The sequence below is a fragment of the Pistacia vera genome, unplaced genomic scaffold, assembly GCF_008641045.1.
Source record: "Pistacia vera cultivar Batoury unplaced genomic scaffold, PisVer_v2 Contig438, whole genome shotgun sequence".
Lineage (NCBI taxonomy): Eukaryota > Viridiplantae > Streptophyta > Magnoliopsida > Sapindales > Anacardiaceae > Pistacia > Pistacia vera.
The window spans coordinates 55,787-72,566 of NW_022196266.1; the positions used below are offsets into that span (position 1 = coordinate 55,787).

Genomic DNA, 16,780 nt, shown 5'->3' on the forward strand with positions numbered 1-16,780 from the left:
TTTATTCATGGTTTCATGCGCTTTTCAGCCTGTGAGGATTATTGTTGTCTCAATGTTTATCTCTTGAAGTAAATGCCTGAAACGAGAATCAAATGTATTTGCAACGCCATCCAATTGGCATCTCTGCAGTGCTTCTACAAAACATTATTGTTGTTGTTCTTGAGTATAAATTTACAATCANATATCAGGTGACTCACACTCCACACACAGCTAAAACATGTAATAAGTTGAAGAAAATTCGGAGGTAAAGAGAAAGCTGTTGCATATCTTTGACTGGTCATAGCCAAAGAAGCAACCAAATTGTAAAATTTGTAATAGAATCCAGTGAACATAGTTTAACGTGTTATTTATTTATTTATTCATGGTTTCATGCGCTTTTCAGCCTGTGAGGATTATTGTTGTCTCAATGTTTATCTCTTGAAGTAAATGCCTGAAACGAGAATCAAATGTATTTGCAACGCCATCCAATTGGCATCTCTGCAGTGCTTCTACAAAACATTATTGTTGTTCTTCTTGAGTATAAATTTACAATCAAAAGTTAGTGAAATTTTTAATCTACTTCCACTTGCATACCATAGATACCGTACAGTATTGTCGGTTACCATCTGATTTAAGATAAACAATAACAATACACAAATCAATACAACAGTTATTCTCAATTGGTACTGTTACCAGATCAGTACATAACATTATTTGATTCAGTAGTTATTGTATTCATGAAGCATGTATGAGGCCATTCTCATATTTGGCTTGTTTGACAATGTCATGAACAGCTAGATATCATTCAAAACCAAGCACAAAACGCTCGGGGGATTCCTATGAGATTTTGTTATGACGCACCGCTGAAAACCTGTGCAGAAATGCTATACACTTCAAAATTCTCTAATTTGGTGATAATATCATCCTTTGTATTATTTTTTTAAAAGCCTATGATGAGCAGCCCAATTATGAAGTTTCCGAAGCTATGACCTAACTTTGTGTTCCTCACAAACCCTTCTGATAAATTAAACTCAATGAACTATTTGGCATAAATTAGAAACCTTGATAACTAGACAAAGTCAGGCTGACCCGTTGAAGTCAAGCAACGGTGCCACATGCGACTATTAGGGTCCACAGCTCTTGGATAAGAAATAACTTCAGGAATAGGAAAGTAGGCATAGTGAGTGTTGCATATGCCGACTGTAATGCCACTAAATCCGGCAAATGCCCCATGAACCTGCCAATATAAAGCATGGCATATTATACATATTATGGAGACTTTTCTAATTGTTGTATAAGAAAAAAAGGAAAAATGCAACAAACACAGTAATCAAACGGAAAAGAAAATTTAGCATAATGAAACCTGAACAAAAGCCCAAATATGCTAATAAACTAAAGTGATGGACGGAACCTCAGTATAAGATGCCTTGAACTAAGCTGAGTTAAAAGAGGGTTGGACTGTAAGAAAATTAAATGACACTTCCTGATTTATTCATTGACTATTCCTATATATTAGGTTGTAGCCACGCCACTATCCAGACAGGTTCATTACCAACTCAAATTGCTAAATGGGTTGCACATATCTGCATGTGCCATTACCCAGACAGGACTTGATCCCAACCCATTGCCACCCTAAATATGAAGGACTAAGCTCATTAAGCAATTGAAATGAGCTTGGCATATCACCCAAACAAAGCTTGAATTAGATGCAACATATGTTGAAAAGGAAACACATATTTACAAGTTGCTGAGCTCACCAGCTAGCTCATTTTCTAGTCATTCTAATCCCTGGTATGGAATCAGGTGCTAACATAGAAACTATTTCTGGTTTAAGGTCATATATATCTAGAGATTGCTTCTGTACCCAATTACTAATGAAATATCTTAGTATGTTCTCCAAGCATTTTAAGAAAAAAATCACAATACTTTCTAACTATATACATTCAGAAGTTGTTATGGATGATTCTAAACTAGATATTATACTTCTCTGAACTCACACGTTTGAGTGTTTTGACCCAGTAATCTCCAACATAAAAAACTTTGCACACTTGAAAAGTATTTCTATACGTTATTTTACTCCTTTGAAAGAGAGGGAGAGGGAAGCAAGAGACTCACAGCATTTTGTCCTAGAACAGTGCAAAGAATTCCATCTGACGCATTTGCACGGCAAGCACGGATCATGTATGTGGGATCAATATACTTCACATCAGCAGGAACACCAAGCTTCTTAAAATATTTCTTTGTCTGACAGAAACATAGTAAATCAAAACGATCACCTCATCTGGTAGATCCAGAATAAATTCTAAAACTCTGCATTGTGAATAAAAGAAATCTACTAATACACCAAGTTGATGTCAGCAGACCATCACACAACTCTTAGAAAACACTCAAAGAGTAATTAAGAAGAATTGTTCCCTTGGAGGGGAAAAATAATAATAAAAGATAAAAAAAGACGCTGATTGTTAGAAAACTAGACACATCAGAATTATTTATCTTTGGCAAGTAAGGTTTACCAAGATTAATTTCTAATGAGAAGCATACATGCATGCATTGATCTATACAATTATTTAAGTAATCAAGATTCTTGTAATCTAGGTAATAGTGCCATCAGTGTGGAACATAAAATCACACACTAAAATGGAAAAGTGATTTTGATCACTCAAAATCAAATGAAGGAAATGGATAGCACAATGTGAAATTGAGAGGGTAGAACTTCATTCCAAGTGCTGAACACTCTTTCACAGATGGAAAAGGTGGAACAGTAGAGCAAGACTTTAAACCCAACCTTAAAACAATTTATTATAAGAGTTCTAGATACCAGAAAAAAATTAAAAAAAAATAAAAAAATAAAAAAAACCACCCCATATGGTCATTATATACAACACCTATAAGACGATAAAATATAACGCTTAACCTTTGTTCAGGCCACTTATTTAGGTTGATGAAATTTTAATATGAAAAGTTGCAAGTACCATAATTTGTTAAGACAAGGAGAGAAACTAAAAAACAATCACCAACCTCTTGCTGGATGTGTACACCAATATCTCCAAGTACTATGTTTCCAGATGCATCTGTAGCATTAGTTTTCTCAATTAGATTCTGCATAGGAAAAGCAAGATCATGTTCCCAAAAAATTTAAATTTGTATTTAATTCGCACCAGCAGCCCAAAAAAGAAAATGAGACATAAAAATTTACATAGAAAAATTGTTCAAAAAAGAGAAGTAAACCGCAATCTTTATCTACCTCAATCCAAATCAGATATAGTTTATCAATCGTTTCAACACACTACTAGATGTATGTAAATAACCTCACAGAACCATTTTGACAACATGGTGCAACGAACATAAATAAAGAGAATCATTTAAAAAAAAAAAAAAAAAACTATTTTTTGATAATCCAAAATTCTCCTAAACTCGCTTTCTGAACTTGAGTTCAAAATTGGAGCTCCCATCAAACCCTACAATCCTAGGGAATTGGGTAACAATAGCCAAATTTGGCCATGTAGGAGCCTGTGAGGGGATGCCAATCCCAGATCTTGTGAGAGCAAATCATAGGCTTGACCAGCCATCTAACCCCTCAAGGATAAATATTGAGAATTATTTTAAAAGGAACAACATAGAAAAATCCCGGGTAAAATACATAGTGGTTGATGGTGTAAGGAGAATTATTTTCTACCAAAAGAACCAAAACATTTTTCATATGACAAAAAATTATGGATCAAATGATTAACCAAATGTTCAGAGATAATTTATGGGAAAAACACAAGGGCACATACTGGTATACTGCATCTTATACTCTGGAGATATTATAGAATAAAAGTATGATGAACTTGTCAGAATTTTAAGGGTTAGCACAGTTTCAGGAAAAAAAAAGTCAAACATGGGAGTGAAATTGGAAGAAAAAGAATACAAACAAAATGAGGATAGAAGAAACAAAAACACCAAAAGAAGCTTATTTTACTAGAAATTCTGGGCAGCTGTAAATATCCCCAAGGGGAAAAAAATGGCCAAACAGGCACTAATGTGAGAACAAATCATAGGCTTGACCACCCATCTAACCCCTAGAGGATAAATATGGAGAATTATTTTAAAAGGGATAACATAGAAAAATCCCAGATAAAATACATAGTGGTCAATGGTGTAAGTAGAATTATTTTCTACCAAAAGGACCAGAACATTTTTCATATGACAAAAAATTGTAGATCAAATGATTAACCAAAATTTCAGAGATAATTTATGGGAAAAACACAAGGGCACACACAGGTAGACTGCGTCTTATACTCTGGAGATATTTTAGAATAAAAGTATGATGAACTTGTAGCAGATGATAAAAGCCTCAAGCACAGAAAATACCAACATCTGGCTAGTTTAGATAACACAACAAATTCTTTGAAAAATCTGTTGAAATGCTTCTAATGTATTACATTGTGGAAAATAGATGACAAAAAAAAGAACTAGCTGTTAAAGAATGTCTCAATATACAACAGAGGCTGAACAGTTGAGATAACTAGGTTCTAGGTTTGCAAATGCCGTGCCGGGGGAAGTCAGCCAAACTGTAATTGTTAGATGAGAGGAACAAGAGTAGCAAGTAGGAGAGAACAATTTCTTTTCCTACCAAAAAAATAAAAATAAATGATACCCTTTCTCTTTAGGCAGTATTTTAGATAGAAAGTGCCACTTCTATCCTATGCACATGAGAAGGATAACTGTTCAGAAATAAGAAATAGGGATTGGTGTCCTATCCAGAGCTTCCATAAGAGAGACACTAGGATGAGGGCTTTATCTTTTAGGTTTATGACTTTTTGGTAGGAGTTGGCAGGTTAGTGTCACCATCTAATCCAGCTTCTCTCCATAAGAGAGACATTAGGATGAGGGATTTCATCTTTTAGGTTTATGACTTCTTGATAGGAATTGGCAGGTTTGTGTCACCAAGTTGAAATACTGATCCCTCCATATTATCTTAATATGATAGAGGCTCTGTATGTAAAGATCTAGAATCTTCATAAACTGGACAAAGGTCCAATTCACAGGTTTGACCATCTAATTTTAAGCCAAAATTTCAAGCAATGAAATAGAAAATTGCATTTGTACCTGTCCAGCTCCCTCTGCTACACAGATCACTGCTGATCCCTTTGTGTCAATTAGGTATTTCAAATGCCTCAAAACACCATGGGGTCCATGTAAACTGAAAGGTACCTTGAGAGTGCAAATGTTGATTGTATCAGTATAGCTCAATATAAACATATATGTTCAATTCATATTACATTCAGATACCTCTGGGATCAAACATATGTCAATTTGTCCACTTGCTAGGGCTGCATGCATGGCTATAAATCCACTGCTACGACCCATCAATTTCACAACCCCAATACCATGATAAGCACTATGTGCCTGCACAGGAACTTTGAACCTTAGTTTTAACCACCAAGAAAAAGATTTATCACACAACTCTTATATAGAAATGAAGAACAACTTTATACATAATGCATGACATTCAATTTTACCTCAATGTATGCAGAATTTATTGCTCGTTGTGCTTCTTCAACAGCAGTGTCAAAGCCGAAAGTTTTATCCATCAGCAAAATATCATTGTCTATGGTTTTTGGCACGCCAACAACAGCGACCTTCATCCTCCTTTTACGGCACTGAAAGGAAATATAAAATGAAAATTAGAGGACCATAAATATATATCTGGAAAGAAGAGACACAAGCCCTATAAAAACAGAGCTAGCATCTATCAGCTATCGAGACATTCATTAAAAGTTTTCACCATTGGCAATCCTGTTAGATCCCCTCTAACATGATCTATAACCCAAATCTGAATATTCCATTTTCTATAATTTAAAAAATATAGAACACAATATTGTAAAAGAAATAAGGGGTACATAAACATAACATCTAAGACGCATTCAAATCCATGACTATCTCAATTATCATAGAAGAGAAAACCTTCAACAGCAACTTGAAATAAATTGGTCTAAGGTTTTATACATCAGAGAAATGAATAATTAAATAAATAAAAAGCAAATTATTTGTGACGGTTACAACAAAAAGAACAAATTAACAATTGTAAAGTACATCACATGCAGCAAGTTAGTGTAGGATTTGACGTTAATTACCTCATTATGTATTGCGTTGGCTCCAGCATGAGTACCATTTCCGCCCAACACAAAGAGCATGTTAATTCCTCTTTCCTGATATCAAAAAGCAATATGTAAAATTAGGACTTACAGCGCCTGTATAAAGAAGCATTTCAATTGTAGTAATTCACACAAGAAAGCCATGACAAGAAATGACGATGCAAAAAGATTGATTGAGCACCTCCATACTGTCAACAATTTCACTGACGCCAGGTCCACCACGTGAAACTCCTAACAAGCTTCCGCCAGAAAGATGAATATTTTGAACCACTTTTCGAGATAGCTAGTAATCAAAGTCCATTCCAAACAAAAATATTAAACCATGTAAATACATCAATTGATTTTTTGACAAACCTTAACAGGATATAAAAAGAACATACCGGCATTCCAGACAAATCCTTGCTACAAAATCCACGATAACCAAACGGAATCCCCACTATATTTTTTACGCCATATATTTCAAGAGTGATGACAATCTGCAGAAGGTCATCATAAAGCATGTTGATCAAAATTAACCTTGATTATTATTACATTACAGACCCCAATGAAAAACAATTTTGTAAATTGCTAAACTCCAATTATTTTTGCTTTCCTTCTAGATAGATGTTACAAAAACTTTGAAATTTTTTCCTAGAAAAACAATTGAATGTTAAACATACACTAAAGGGCTTCTGCATAAAATACTTACGTGCCACATAGATATTAAGCATAACAGAAAGGTGTTAATTGCTATCCAAGAAAATTAAGAGAGAACACAAATGCAAAATTTTATAACTATAACTTAAAACAATGGCAATTCAGCTGTCAATCAGAAGTTGTTTATTAATGCAACACTCATTCAGGATGATAGGAATTACTGCTTTATTCTCTGTTCAAGGAGAAGTCTATGAGAAACATAACATGACCATCAAGAAAAGTAATGTCAAAGAATTGCCTAGGCAGTGAATCGCATATGTTTGGAAGCAAAAGAGAGTAATTTTTTAAAACAGCAAATGCTGCCATAAATAAAAAAAGTGGAATCAAAGATTATGCTAATTTCAACAACTAGAATGTATGCTAATTTCAAGGAAAAATACAAGCTAACATTTATAAATAAGACTGAGTTACTGACATGTCTTATGACATCATTGAGACCAGGGCATAGTCCACCACAGGTAACTATTGCTGCTTTTACTTCTTCTGGTCTGAAGTATATTTCCTCCCGAGGCCCAGCACGATGAACCCTATAACAATTTTACAATATCCATCCAAAATTTTATGATCATCCGATATAAAACACACAAGACTATATGTAAACAACAACATAAGCAGGAAAAATGAGATTATATCCGAAGTTCTAATTTTTACCAAAACACTCAAGAGCTAAAATTCGGATAACATTAGTAATTTAATTACAACAATATTCAGCATGTATTTGAAAAAATAAACACATTGTTCAAAAATTTAAAAGAGAATCACATTTATAGCCAGAAAATGCTCAGTTTGTGAATTCGTAAACACACAATATTGGTGAGAGTCACAATTACCATTGTTCAACCCAAGTGCAATCAGGATCAATGCACTCAGCTCCAGCGGAATTGGGCGACGAGTAATTGATAACCTGAAAGATATAATGATTCGCTCCATATATCATAATACTTTACTTAATAATAATCGGAATTGAATGAAAATTATAAGCTAACCTTTAGAAGTACCCTATCCTTGTTATTTATGTACCCGTGCCACTTCTCATCAGATGGATAACCATCTGCAAATTCTTCATTAACTGGAGTCCTGTAACAGATTAAAAAAAAAACATTTAAATTTAAGTAAAAATCACGTGATCAGCTCCATAGACATTTAAACAGACCTCATCCGGAGACAAAACGTAGAAGGTATTGGTGTAGCATCTTTGAAAATATCCGTTATGTGAGGAAGATCAAACCGGTCCTCGAAATCTCTCTGGAATTTCAACTTCCAATCAGGATCGTTGAAATCGAGTCCCAGCACATGAGAAGGATAACTGTTCAGAAATAAGAAATAGGGATTGGTGTCCTATCCAGAGCTTCCATAAGAGAGACACTAGGATGAGGGTTTTATCTTTTAGGTTTATGACTTTTTGTTAGGAGTTGGCAGGTTATTGTCACCATCTAATCCAGCTTCTCTCCATAAGAGAGACATTAGGATGAGGGATTTCATCTTTTAGGTTTATGACTTCTTGATAGGAATTGGCAGGTTTGTGTCACCAAGTTGAAATACTGATCCCTCCATATTATCTTAATATGATAGAGGCTCTGTATGTAAAGATCTAGAATCTTCATAAACTGGACAAAGGTCCAATTCACAAGTTTGACCATCTAATTTTAAGCCAAAATTTCAATCAATGAAATAGAAAATTGCATTTGTACCTGTCCAGCTCCCTCTGCTACACAGATCACAGCTGATCCCTTTGTGTCAATTAGGTATTTCAAATGCCTCAAAACACCATGGGGTCCATGTAAACTGAAAGGTACCTTGAGAGTGCAAATGTTGATTGTATCAGTATAGCTCAATATAAACATATATGTTCAATTCATATTACATTCAGATACCTCTGGGATCAAACATATGTCAATTTGTCCACTTGCTAGGGCTGCATGCATGGCTATAAATCCACTGCTACGACCCATCAATTTCACAACCCCAATACCATGATAAGCACTATGTGCCTGCACAGGAACTTTGAACCTTAGTTTTAACCACCAAGAAAAAGATTTATCACACAACTCTTATATAGAAATGAAGAACAACTTTATACATAATGCATGACATTCAATTTTACCTCAATGTATGCAGAATTTATTGCTCGTTGTGCTTCTTCAACAGCAGTGTCAAAGCCGAAAGTTTTATCCATCAGCAAAATATCATTGTCTATGGTTTTTGGCACGCCAACAACAGCGACCTTCATCCTCCTTTTACGGCACTGAAAGGAAATATAAAATGAAAATTAGAGGACCATAAATATATATCTGGAAAGAAGAGACACAAGCCCTATAAAAACAGAGCTAGCATCTATCAGCTATCGAGACATTCATTAAAAGTTTTCACCATTGGCAATCCTGTTAGATCCCCTCTAACATGATCTATAACCCAAATCTGAATATTCCATTTTCTATAATTTAAAAAATATAGAACACAATATTGTAAAAGAAATAAGGGGTACATAAACATAACATCTAAGACGCATTCAAATCCATGACTATCTCAATTATCATAGAAGAGAAAACCTTCAACAGCAACTTGAAATAAATTGGTCTAAGGTTTTATACATCAGAGAAATGAATAATTAAATAAATAAAAAGCAAATTATTTGTGACGGTTACAACAAAAAGAACAAATTAACAATTGTAAAGTACATCACATGCAGCAAGTTAGTGTAGGATTTGACGTTAATTACCTCATTATGTATTGCGTTGGCTCCAGCATGAGTACCATTTCCGCCCAACACAAAGAGCATGTTAATTCCTCTTTCCTGATATCAAAAAGCAATATGTAAAATTAGGACTTACAGCGCCTGTATAAAGAAGCATTTCAATTGTAGTAATTCACACAAGAAAGCCATGACAAGAAATGACGATGCAAAAAGATTGATTGAGCACCTCCATACTGTCAACAATTTCACTGACGCCAGGTCCACCACGTGAAACTCCTAACAAGCTTCCGCCAGAAAGATGAATATTTTGAACCACTTTTCGAGATAGCTAGTAATCAAAGTCCATTCCAAACAAAAATATTAAACCATGTAAATACATCAATTGATTTTTTGACAAACCTTAACAGGATATAAAAAGAACATACCGGCATTCCAGACAAATCCTTGCTACAAAATCCACGATAACCAAACGGAATCCCCACTATATTTTTTACGCCATATATTTCAAGAGTGATGACAATCTGCAGAAGGTCATCATAAAGCATGTTGATCAAAATTAACCTTGATTATTATTACATTACAGACCCCAATGAAAAACAATTTTGTAAATTGCTAAACTCCAATTATTTTTGCTTTCCTTCTAGATAGATGTTACAAAAACTTTGAAATTTTTTCCTAGAAAAACAATTGAATGTTAAACATACACTAAAGGGCTTCTGCATAAAATACTTACGTGCCACATAGATATTAAGCATAACAGAAAGGTGTTAATTGCTATCCAAGAAAATTAAGAGAGAACACAAATGCAAAATTTTATAACTATAACTTAAAACAATGGCAATTCAGCTGTCAATCAGAAGTTGTTTATTAATGCAACACTCATTCAGGATGATAGGAATTACTGCTTTATTCTCTGTTCAAGGAGAAGTCTATGAGAAACATAACATGACCATCAAGAAAAGTAATGTCAAAGAATTGCCTAGGCAGTGAATCGCATATGTTTGGAAGCAAAAGAGAGTAATTTTTTAAAACAGCAAATGCTGCCATAAATAAAAAAAGTGGAATCAAAGATTATGCTAATTTCAACAACTAGAATGTATGCTAATTTCAAGGAAAAATACAAGCTAACATTTATAAATAAGACTGAGTTACTGACATGTCTTATGACATCATTGAGACCAGGGCATAGTCCACCACAGGTAACTATTGCTGCTTTTACTTCTTCTGGTCTGAAGTATATTTCCTCCCGAGGCCCAGCACGATGAACCCTATAACAATTTTACAATATCCATCCAAAATTTTATGATCATCCGATATAAAACACACAAGACTATATGTAAACAACAACATAAGCAGGAAAAATGAGATTATATCCGAAGTTCTAATTTTTACCAAAACACTCAAGAGCTAAAATTCGGATAACATTAGTAATTTAATTACAACAATATTCAGCATGTATTTGAAAAAATAAACACATTGTTCAAAAATTTAAAAGAGAATCACATTTATAGCCAGAAAATGCTCAGTTTGTGAATTCGTAAACACACAATATTGGTGAGAGTCACAATTACCATTGTTCAACCCAAGTGCAATCAGGATCAATGCACTCAGCTCCAGCGGAATTGGGCGACGAGTAATTGATAACCTGAAAGATATAATGATTCGCTCCATATATCATAATACTTTACTTAATAATAATCGGAATTGAATGAAAATTATAAGCTAACCTTTAGAAGTACCCTATCCTTGTTATTTATGTACCCGTGCCACTTCTCATCAGATGGATAACCATCTGCAAATTCTTCATTAACTGGAGTCCTGTAACAGATTAAAAAAAAAACATTTAAATTTAAGTAAAAATCACGTGATCAGCTCCATAGACATTTAAACAGACCTCATCCGGAGACAAAACGTAGAAGGTATTGGTGTAGCATCTTTGAAAATATCCGTTATGTGAGGAAGATCAAACCGGTCCTCGAAATCTCTCTGGAATTTCAACTTCCAATCAGGATCGTTGAAATTGAGTCCCTTGCTGTGATGAATCTTAGCGAATACGCGGCTTCTCCTACAAATTCTAGTCGAATAACAACCGTTGGATCGGAGGATTGCGGGAGTGAATCCATTCCGGCGAAGAACGTCGTTCTTTACAGGAGTAGGGGTGAGTTTGGGCGTGATCGTATGCGAGAGAGCTTCCATCAAACTAAAACGATCAATGTGTGTTGATTGTGAGATGGCTTGTGGTGACTGGTGAGAAGAGAAATAGTTTGAATTGGCTTCCGTTGTGACGAGAATTGTAGGAATCCAAGAGGAGATAGACACAGACGGCTCGAGTGATTTAGTGAAGTGTACAGTTTTGACTGGAGAAACCGAGGAGGCTTATTCAAGTTCAACAATAGGGCGTTTTGTTTTCTGTCTGTTCTGACTTCTGACTTCTTTTGTATTTTTGTTGGTGTTCCGTTTTTATGTACCAATTAGACTTCGCAGATCGTCCTTTTTATGTATCTTTGTGAAAGTTAATTTATAAATTATTGAGTATATTATTTGTTTTAATTTACTTAAAAAGGATGTTATCACTAAGATTACATAAATTTACTGAATTATAAATCAGAGGATATAAGTTTTAAAAATATTAGCTAGTGGATATTTAACAATGTTTGACCGTTATATTTAACCATATAATAACAAAATTACATACATGCACCTAAAATTTAAAAACAAAATTAAATAAAGAAATTATTTTAAGAAAAATCATTTTTAATTCTATTAAATCTTTTAGTTCTAAAAGTCTTTTAGTTTTTTTATAATTAAATTTTTTATTCAAATAATTAAATAAAGTATGTTTCATATCATTTTGTGATTACTAAGTCAAATATAACGATCAAACACAAAGTTAATAGTTCATTTAATTAATATTTTTGAAACTTGTATCATCAGGTTAATAGCTCAATAATTTTGTATATCTTAGGTGAAAATATCACTTTACTTATTATTATTATTATTTTTTATAATCAATATTATAAGGTAAGATATAAATGTGATAATATCATTTTAAGTCAATGAAAAAAACAAACTTTCTTAATCATCAAATCAATCTATTTACTTAATTATTTATTTCTATAATTGTAATGTTAAATCAATTTTGCGGTGATGAATTTGTAGAATTACTAATATCTTATCTTCAAAAATTTTTAGTTAGATCTTATATGCGACATTAATATGAAATTTTTAAATTGTATGGTGATGTAATTCAGATAATATTTGGGAAAGGAAGCTTCAAAATTATTATAAAGTCAATTGAATTTTTGGTAAACATTTCAACTTTCTGTACTGAGTTGGCATGGTTTTACTTTACTACTGTCTTTTAAGTGCTGTATTAAAATACTATGATGTTTTACAAGAGGAAAAAACATCCAAATTTATATATGAAGACCATTTTTGCCCTAAATTGGTGATATAAATTACTTTTACATAAAGATACTCACCAAAACTACCTCTGTATAGTCGAATAGTTGATAAAAACTTTTGGGTGTATTATTTAAGAGGTCCTGAATTTGAATCTCTCTTCAATTGTTAATAGTAATAGGGTTAACTACTCCCGATTATTTGAAACAAGTCTCGAAGGCATAAGTTAGCCTAGACGGCCAGTAAACACAAAAAATTATGCTCATTGGGCTTTTTAAAGGTTAAACTTTTTTTCTTGTTCAATTTAATGAAATTATTAAAGGATTAGGTGTAATATTTTTTGAAGTATATCTACAATACCGAAAACTTCGTTAATAAAGAGAAAAAGATATAGCTAACAAGGAATATAATAATGATAATAATACGACGACAACGATTAAAAAAAAAAAAAAAAAAAACCCACTCAGATTATGTACAAGAGTGACTAGTTTATTATCATTTCCAATGAATGATTTCAAGAAATTCACTTTCAATGAGGTCGTGTCATTTATAGTACTTTCTTTATTCTGTTTTTCGTTTTTGGAATTTTAAACAACCAAAAAATGTTTTCTATGAGTATTCATATAATATATGAAACATGGAAATATTGTTTTTCAAACTGCAAAGGATACCTATTTTTCAAAAAATGAACTTAATATTTACCAAGTTAATCATTTATTTCTAATTTAAATATCATAATTTATTATTTTAATTAGTTGTGTTTCATTTTCATAAATATTACTTAAGAAATACAAACGAATTTCCTATTAAAATACTACTTACAAAGACTCTACACAATGTTTTTAATAAATTAATACGACAAAACTCCATCTAACATTGATATATCATTCATTAAGTTGATTTTTTATATCAACTCGTTCAATTATATTCTTATGCTTCATTTTATATGAAAATATTTGTAAGTGTAGTATTACTCAATTATTTATAAAGAAAAAAAAATTTGGAATTACCTTTCATATATCAAAGGGGTTTAGGAACCGTTCAAGAATCTTAAATCAATAATACATAAGAGCATCTTCAATGGTATTCTTTATTTTGAAGAGCATCTTTCATATAAATAAAGAGTATCTTTATTAATTTTAAAATATAAAAAACACAATTTTTATTCAAATCCAATAAACTCTTTAAATTTAATGAAGATACTCTTTGTTTTTAAGAAATAGACTTAAGGAGAGAGATAATTAATAAATAAAATATATATGAACTTGTAGTTTATTAATTAAAATTAGGATAGAAAGTGAAATTTGATTCTCTAAATGTAGAAAGTCAATCTTACTCTCTAATTTATATTTTAAAGATAAAAAGTTTATTGGACTCTTATTTTTATGGATAAATTCTTTATAATAAAAAATTTTGGTCGTATAAAGAGCGATTTAGAGATTCTCTTACTAATTAAGATATAAGTAAACTCAGGTCATTAATGATTACAGGATTCTACTATTTTGAAAACAATATCCCATAATTTTAATCACGTGTAATTATTTAATTAACTTTACCTACCTCTCTGAATATTGAATGATATAATTAAAGCTCATATTCGCATCTCCTTTCAAAGTCATGTACATATTTATAGCAGCAAAGTCACATTCCATAAAGTCTTTTATAAGCTAGCTAACAACAACAAACCGCTTTATGTTATAGGATTAAATGTTTATACCCTTAAAGTTGGAAGAAATCATATTGGACCATTAAATTTCTAAAATATGACTTATAAAACCAATGTTCTAAAAATAAAGGGATTTTTTAAGTAAACCCCCATGCGTTTGAGGAATTATGAAAGCGCCCACTGGTTTGAAAAATAAGACCCTAGCCCCCATTCCGTCCAAGTCCATTAATGAACATCCATTAACCATTGAAATGACTATTTTGTCCACTATAAAGCCAAACACCCAATTCCCATTACATAGAAAACTGACTCTTTGGCCCTTGTTCAACCCAAGCACCTAGTAGTCATTGTTGCCACCACGGCCAACATTTCCCACAACCTTAGAGTAGCTGTTAGAGACTGTAATGGTATCACAAAAGCCTCTAGAGGTCATCGGAAGCCTTGTAGTGTCCAAGAAAGGCATGAAGCCTAATGATAGTCGATAGCTACGAAAAGGTTTGAAAGCTTCTAGCCGGCGTCGATAAAGGACATTATTTGGCCTCTTAGCATTGGCCAAGGCCCGTTCTGGTCTTTTCGGCAATGTAAACAACTATTGGTCAAAGGGCATTGTTGTCCTTATCTTCGTCGCCAAATATGCCACCTTTGGTGACCCTTCACCTTTTTTGCCATGAGCTTGTATTTGTTATTATTTTATTTCATTTGTTCTTAATTATTAGTTCACGATTTTGGTGTTGAATGGAGGTGATTAATGGAGTTATGTTGAATCGAGTTGTATTTTGTATTATTTTTTTTTTTTTTAGTTTTTTTTATTTTTAGTTTTCTTGGGTTCTAAATCTAAAGTTTTAGGATTTTGCTTTTTTGTTTTAATTATGGTTAGTGATGAATTTGGAGATGTATAAGATGAGTTGAAGTTTTGATGTTTATGTATTTGGAGATGATTGATGGTATACAGTTTTGATTTTGTGTCTTGTGGTGTGAAAATGCAAGTGGTGAAGAAGAAGAGGGTGTTGTTAAAGTTTATAACATTTGTGGTTATTTTTTAATTTTAACTAACGTCACTTATAAGTATTTTAACCAAACACGTAATTGCTTAAAATTTCAAATGCTTATAAGCTAAAATTAGCTTATAAGCAGTTGTTGCTTATAAGTTAATTTTCATAAGCTGAGACAAACACCCCCTATGTACAAGAGTGACTAGTTTATTATCATATCCAATTGAATGATTTCAAGAAATTCACTTTCAATGCGGTCGTGTCATTTATTAGTACTTTCTTTAATTCTGTTTTTCGTTTTTGGAATTTTTAAACAACCAAAAACATGTTTTCTATGAGTATTCATATAATATTATGAAACATGGAAATATTGTTTTTCAAACTGCAAAGGATACCTATTTTTCAAAAAAATAAACTTAAATATTTACCAAGTTAATCATTTATTTCCAATTTAAATATCATAATTTTATTATTTTAATTAGTTTTGTTTCATTTTCATAAATATTACTTAAAGAAATACCAAACGAATTTCCTATTAAAATACTATACTTACAAAGACTCTACACAATGTTATTTATATAAATTAATACGACAAAACTCCATCTAACATTGATATATCATTCATTAAGTTGATTTTTTATATCAACTCGTTCAATTATATTCTTATGCTTCATTTTATATGAAAATATTTGTAAGTGTAGTATTACTCAATTATTTATAAAGAAAAAAAAATTCGGAATTACCTTTCATATATCAAAGGGTTCAGGAACATTTCAAGAATCTTAAATCAATAATACATAAGAGCATCTTCAATGGTATTCTTTATTTTGAAGAGCATCTTTCATATAAATAAAGAGTATCTTTATTAATTTTAAAATATAAAAAACACAATTTTTATTCAAATCCAATAAACTCTTTAAATTTAATGAAGATACTCTTTGTTTTTAAGAAATAGACTTAAGGAGAGAGATAATTAATAAATAAAATATATATGAACTTGTAGTTTATTAATTAAAATTAGGATAGAAAGTGAAATTTGATTCTCTAAATGTAGAAAGTCAATCTTACTCTCTAATTTATATTTTAAAGATAAAAAGTTTATTGGACTCTTATTTTTATGGATAAATTCTTTATAATAAAAAATTTTGGTCGTATAAAGAGCGATTTAGAGATTCTCTTACTAATTAAGATATAAGTAAACTCAGGTCAT

At 32.0% G+C, this 16,780-nt stretch overlaps 1 protein-coding gene across 2 annotated transcripts; it reads right to left on the reverse strand.

The window, feature by feature from the left end:
- Positions 1 to 446: 446 nt before the first annotated feature.
- Positions 447 to 11,940, reverse strand: LOC116144100 (ATP-dependent 6-phosphofructokinase 5, chloroplastic). 2 transcript variants are annotated; one of them, XM_031429553.1, is made up of 14 exons: positions 11,493 to 11,940; positions 7,969 to 8,056; positions 7,802 to 7,892; positions 7,646 to 7,719; positions 7,231 to 7,342; positions 6,500 to 6,595; positions 6,301 to 6,402; positions 6,099 to 6,173; positions 5,484 to 5,624; positions 5,254 to 5,370; positions 5,071 to 5,175; positions 2,998 to 3,078; positions 2,095 to 2,223; positions 447 to 1,216 (listed from the first exon to the last, which is right to left on the reverse strand). In XM_031429553.1, the coding sequence occupies exons 1-14, from the start codon at positions 11,704 to 11,706 to the stop codon at positions 1,049 to 1,051; spliced, it is 1,593 nt and encodes a 530-aa protein (XP_031285413.1). In that variant the 5' UTR covers positions 11,707 to 11,940; the 3' UTR covers positions 447 to 1,048. The 2 variants fall into 2 exon arrangements, with proteins under 2 accessions (XP_031285413.1, XP_031285412.1); XM_031429552.1 differs by lacking the exons at positions 5,071 to 5,175; positions 5,254 to 5,370; positions 5,484 to 5,624; ... (5 more) ...; positions 7,802 to 7,892; positions 7,969 to 8,056 and adding exons at positions 8,507 to 8,611; positions 8,690 to 8,806; positions 8,920 to 9,060; ... (4 more) ...; positions 11,082 to 11,155; positions 11,238 to 11,328 and having other exon boundaries at positions 465 to 1,216; positions 11,405 to 11,940.
- Positions 11,941 to 16,780: the final 4,840 nt, after the last annotated feature.

Bases quoted from the DNA above. Each gene is read 5' to 3' on its own strand.
- LOC116144100 (XM_031429553.1), bottom strand. From the start codon at position 11,706: ATGGAAGCTCTCTCGCATACGATCACGCCCAAACTCACCCCTACTCCT. The intron at 3,079-5,070 runs GTACAAATGCAA...TTTCCTATGCAG, and splicing joins TAGCAGAGGGAGCTGGACAG to AATCTAATTGAGAAAACTAA. The intron at 1,217-2,094 runs GTGAGTCTCTTG...TTATATTGGCAG, and splicing joins CTGTTCTAGGACAAAATGCT to GTTCATGGGGCATTTGCCGG.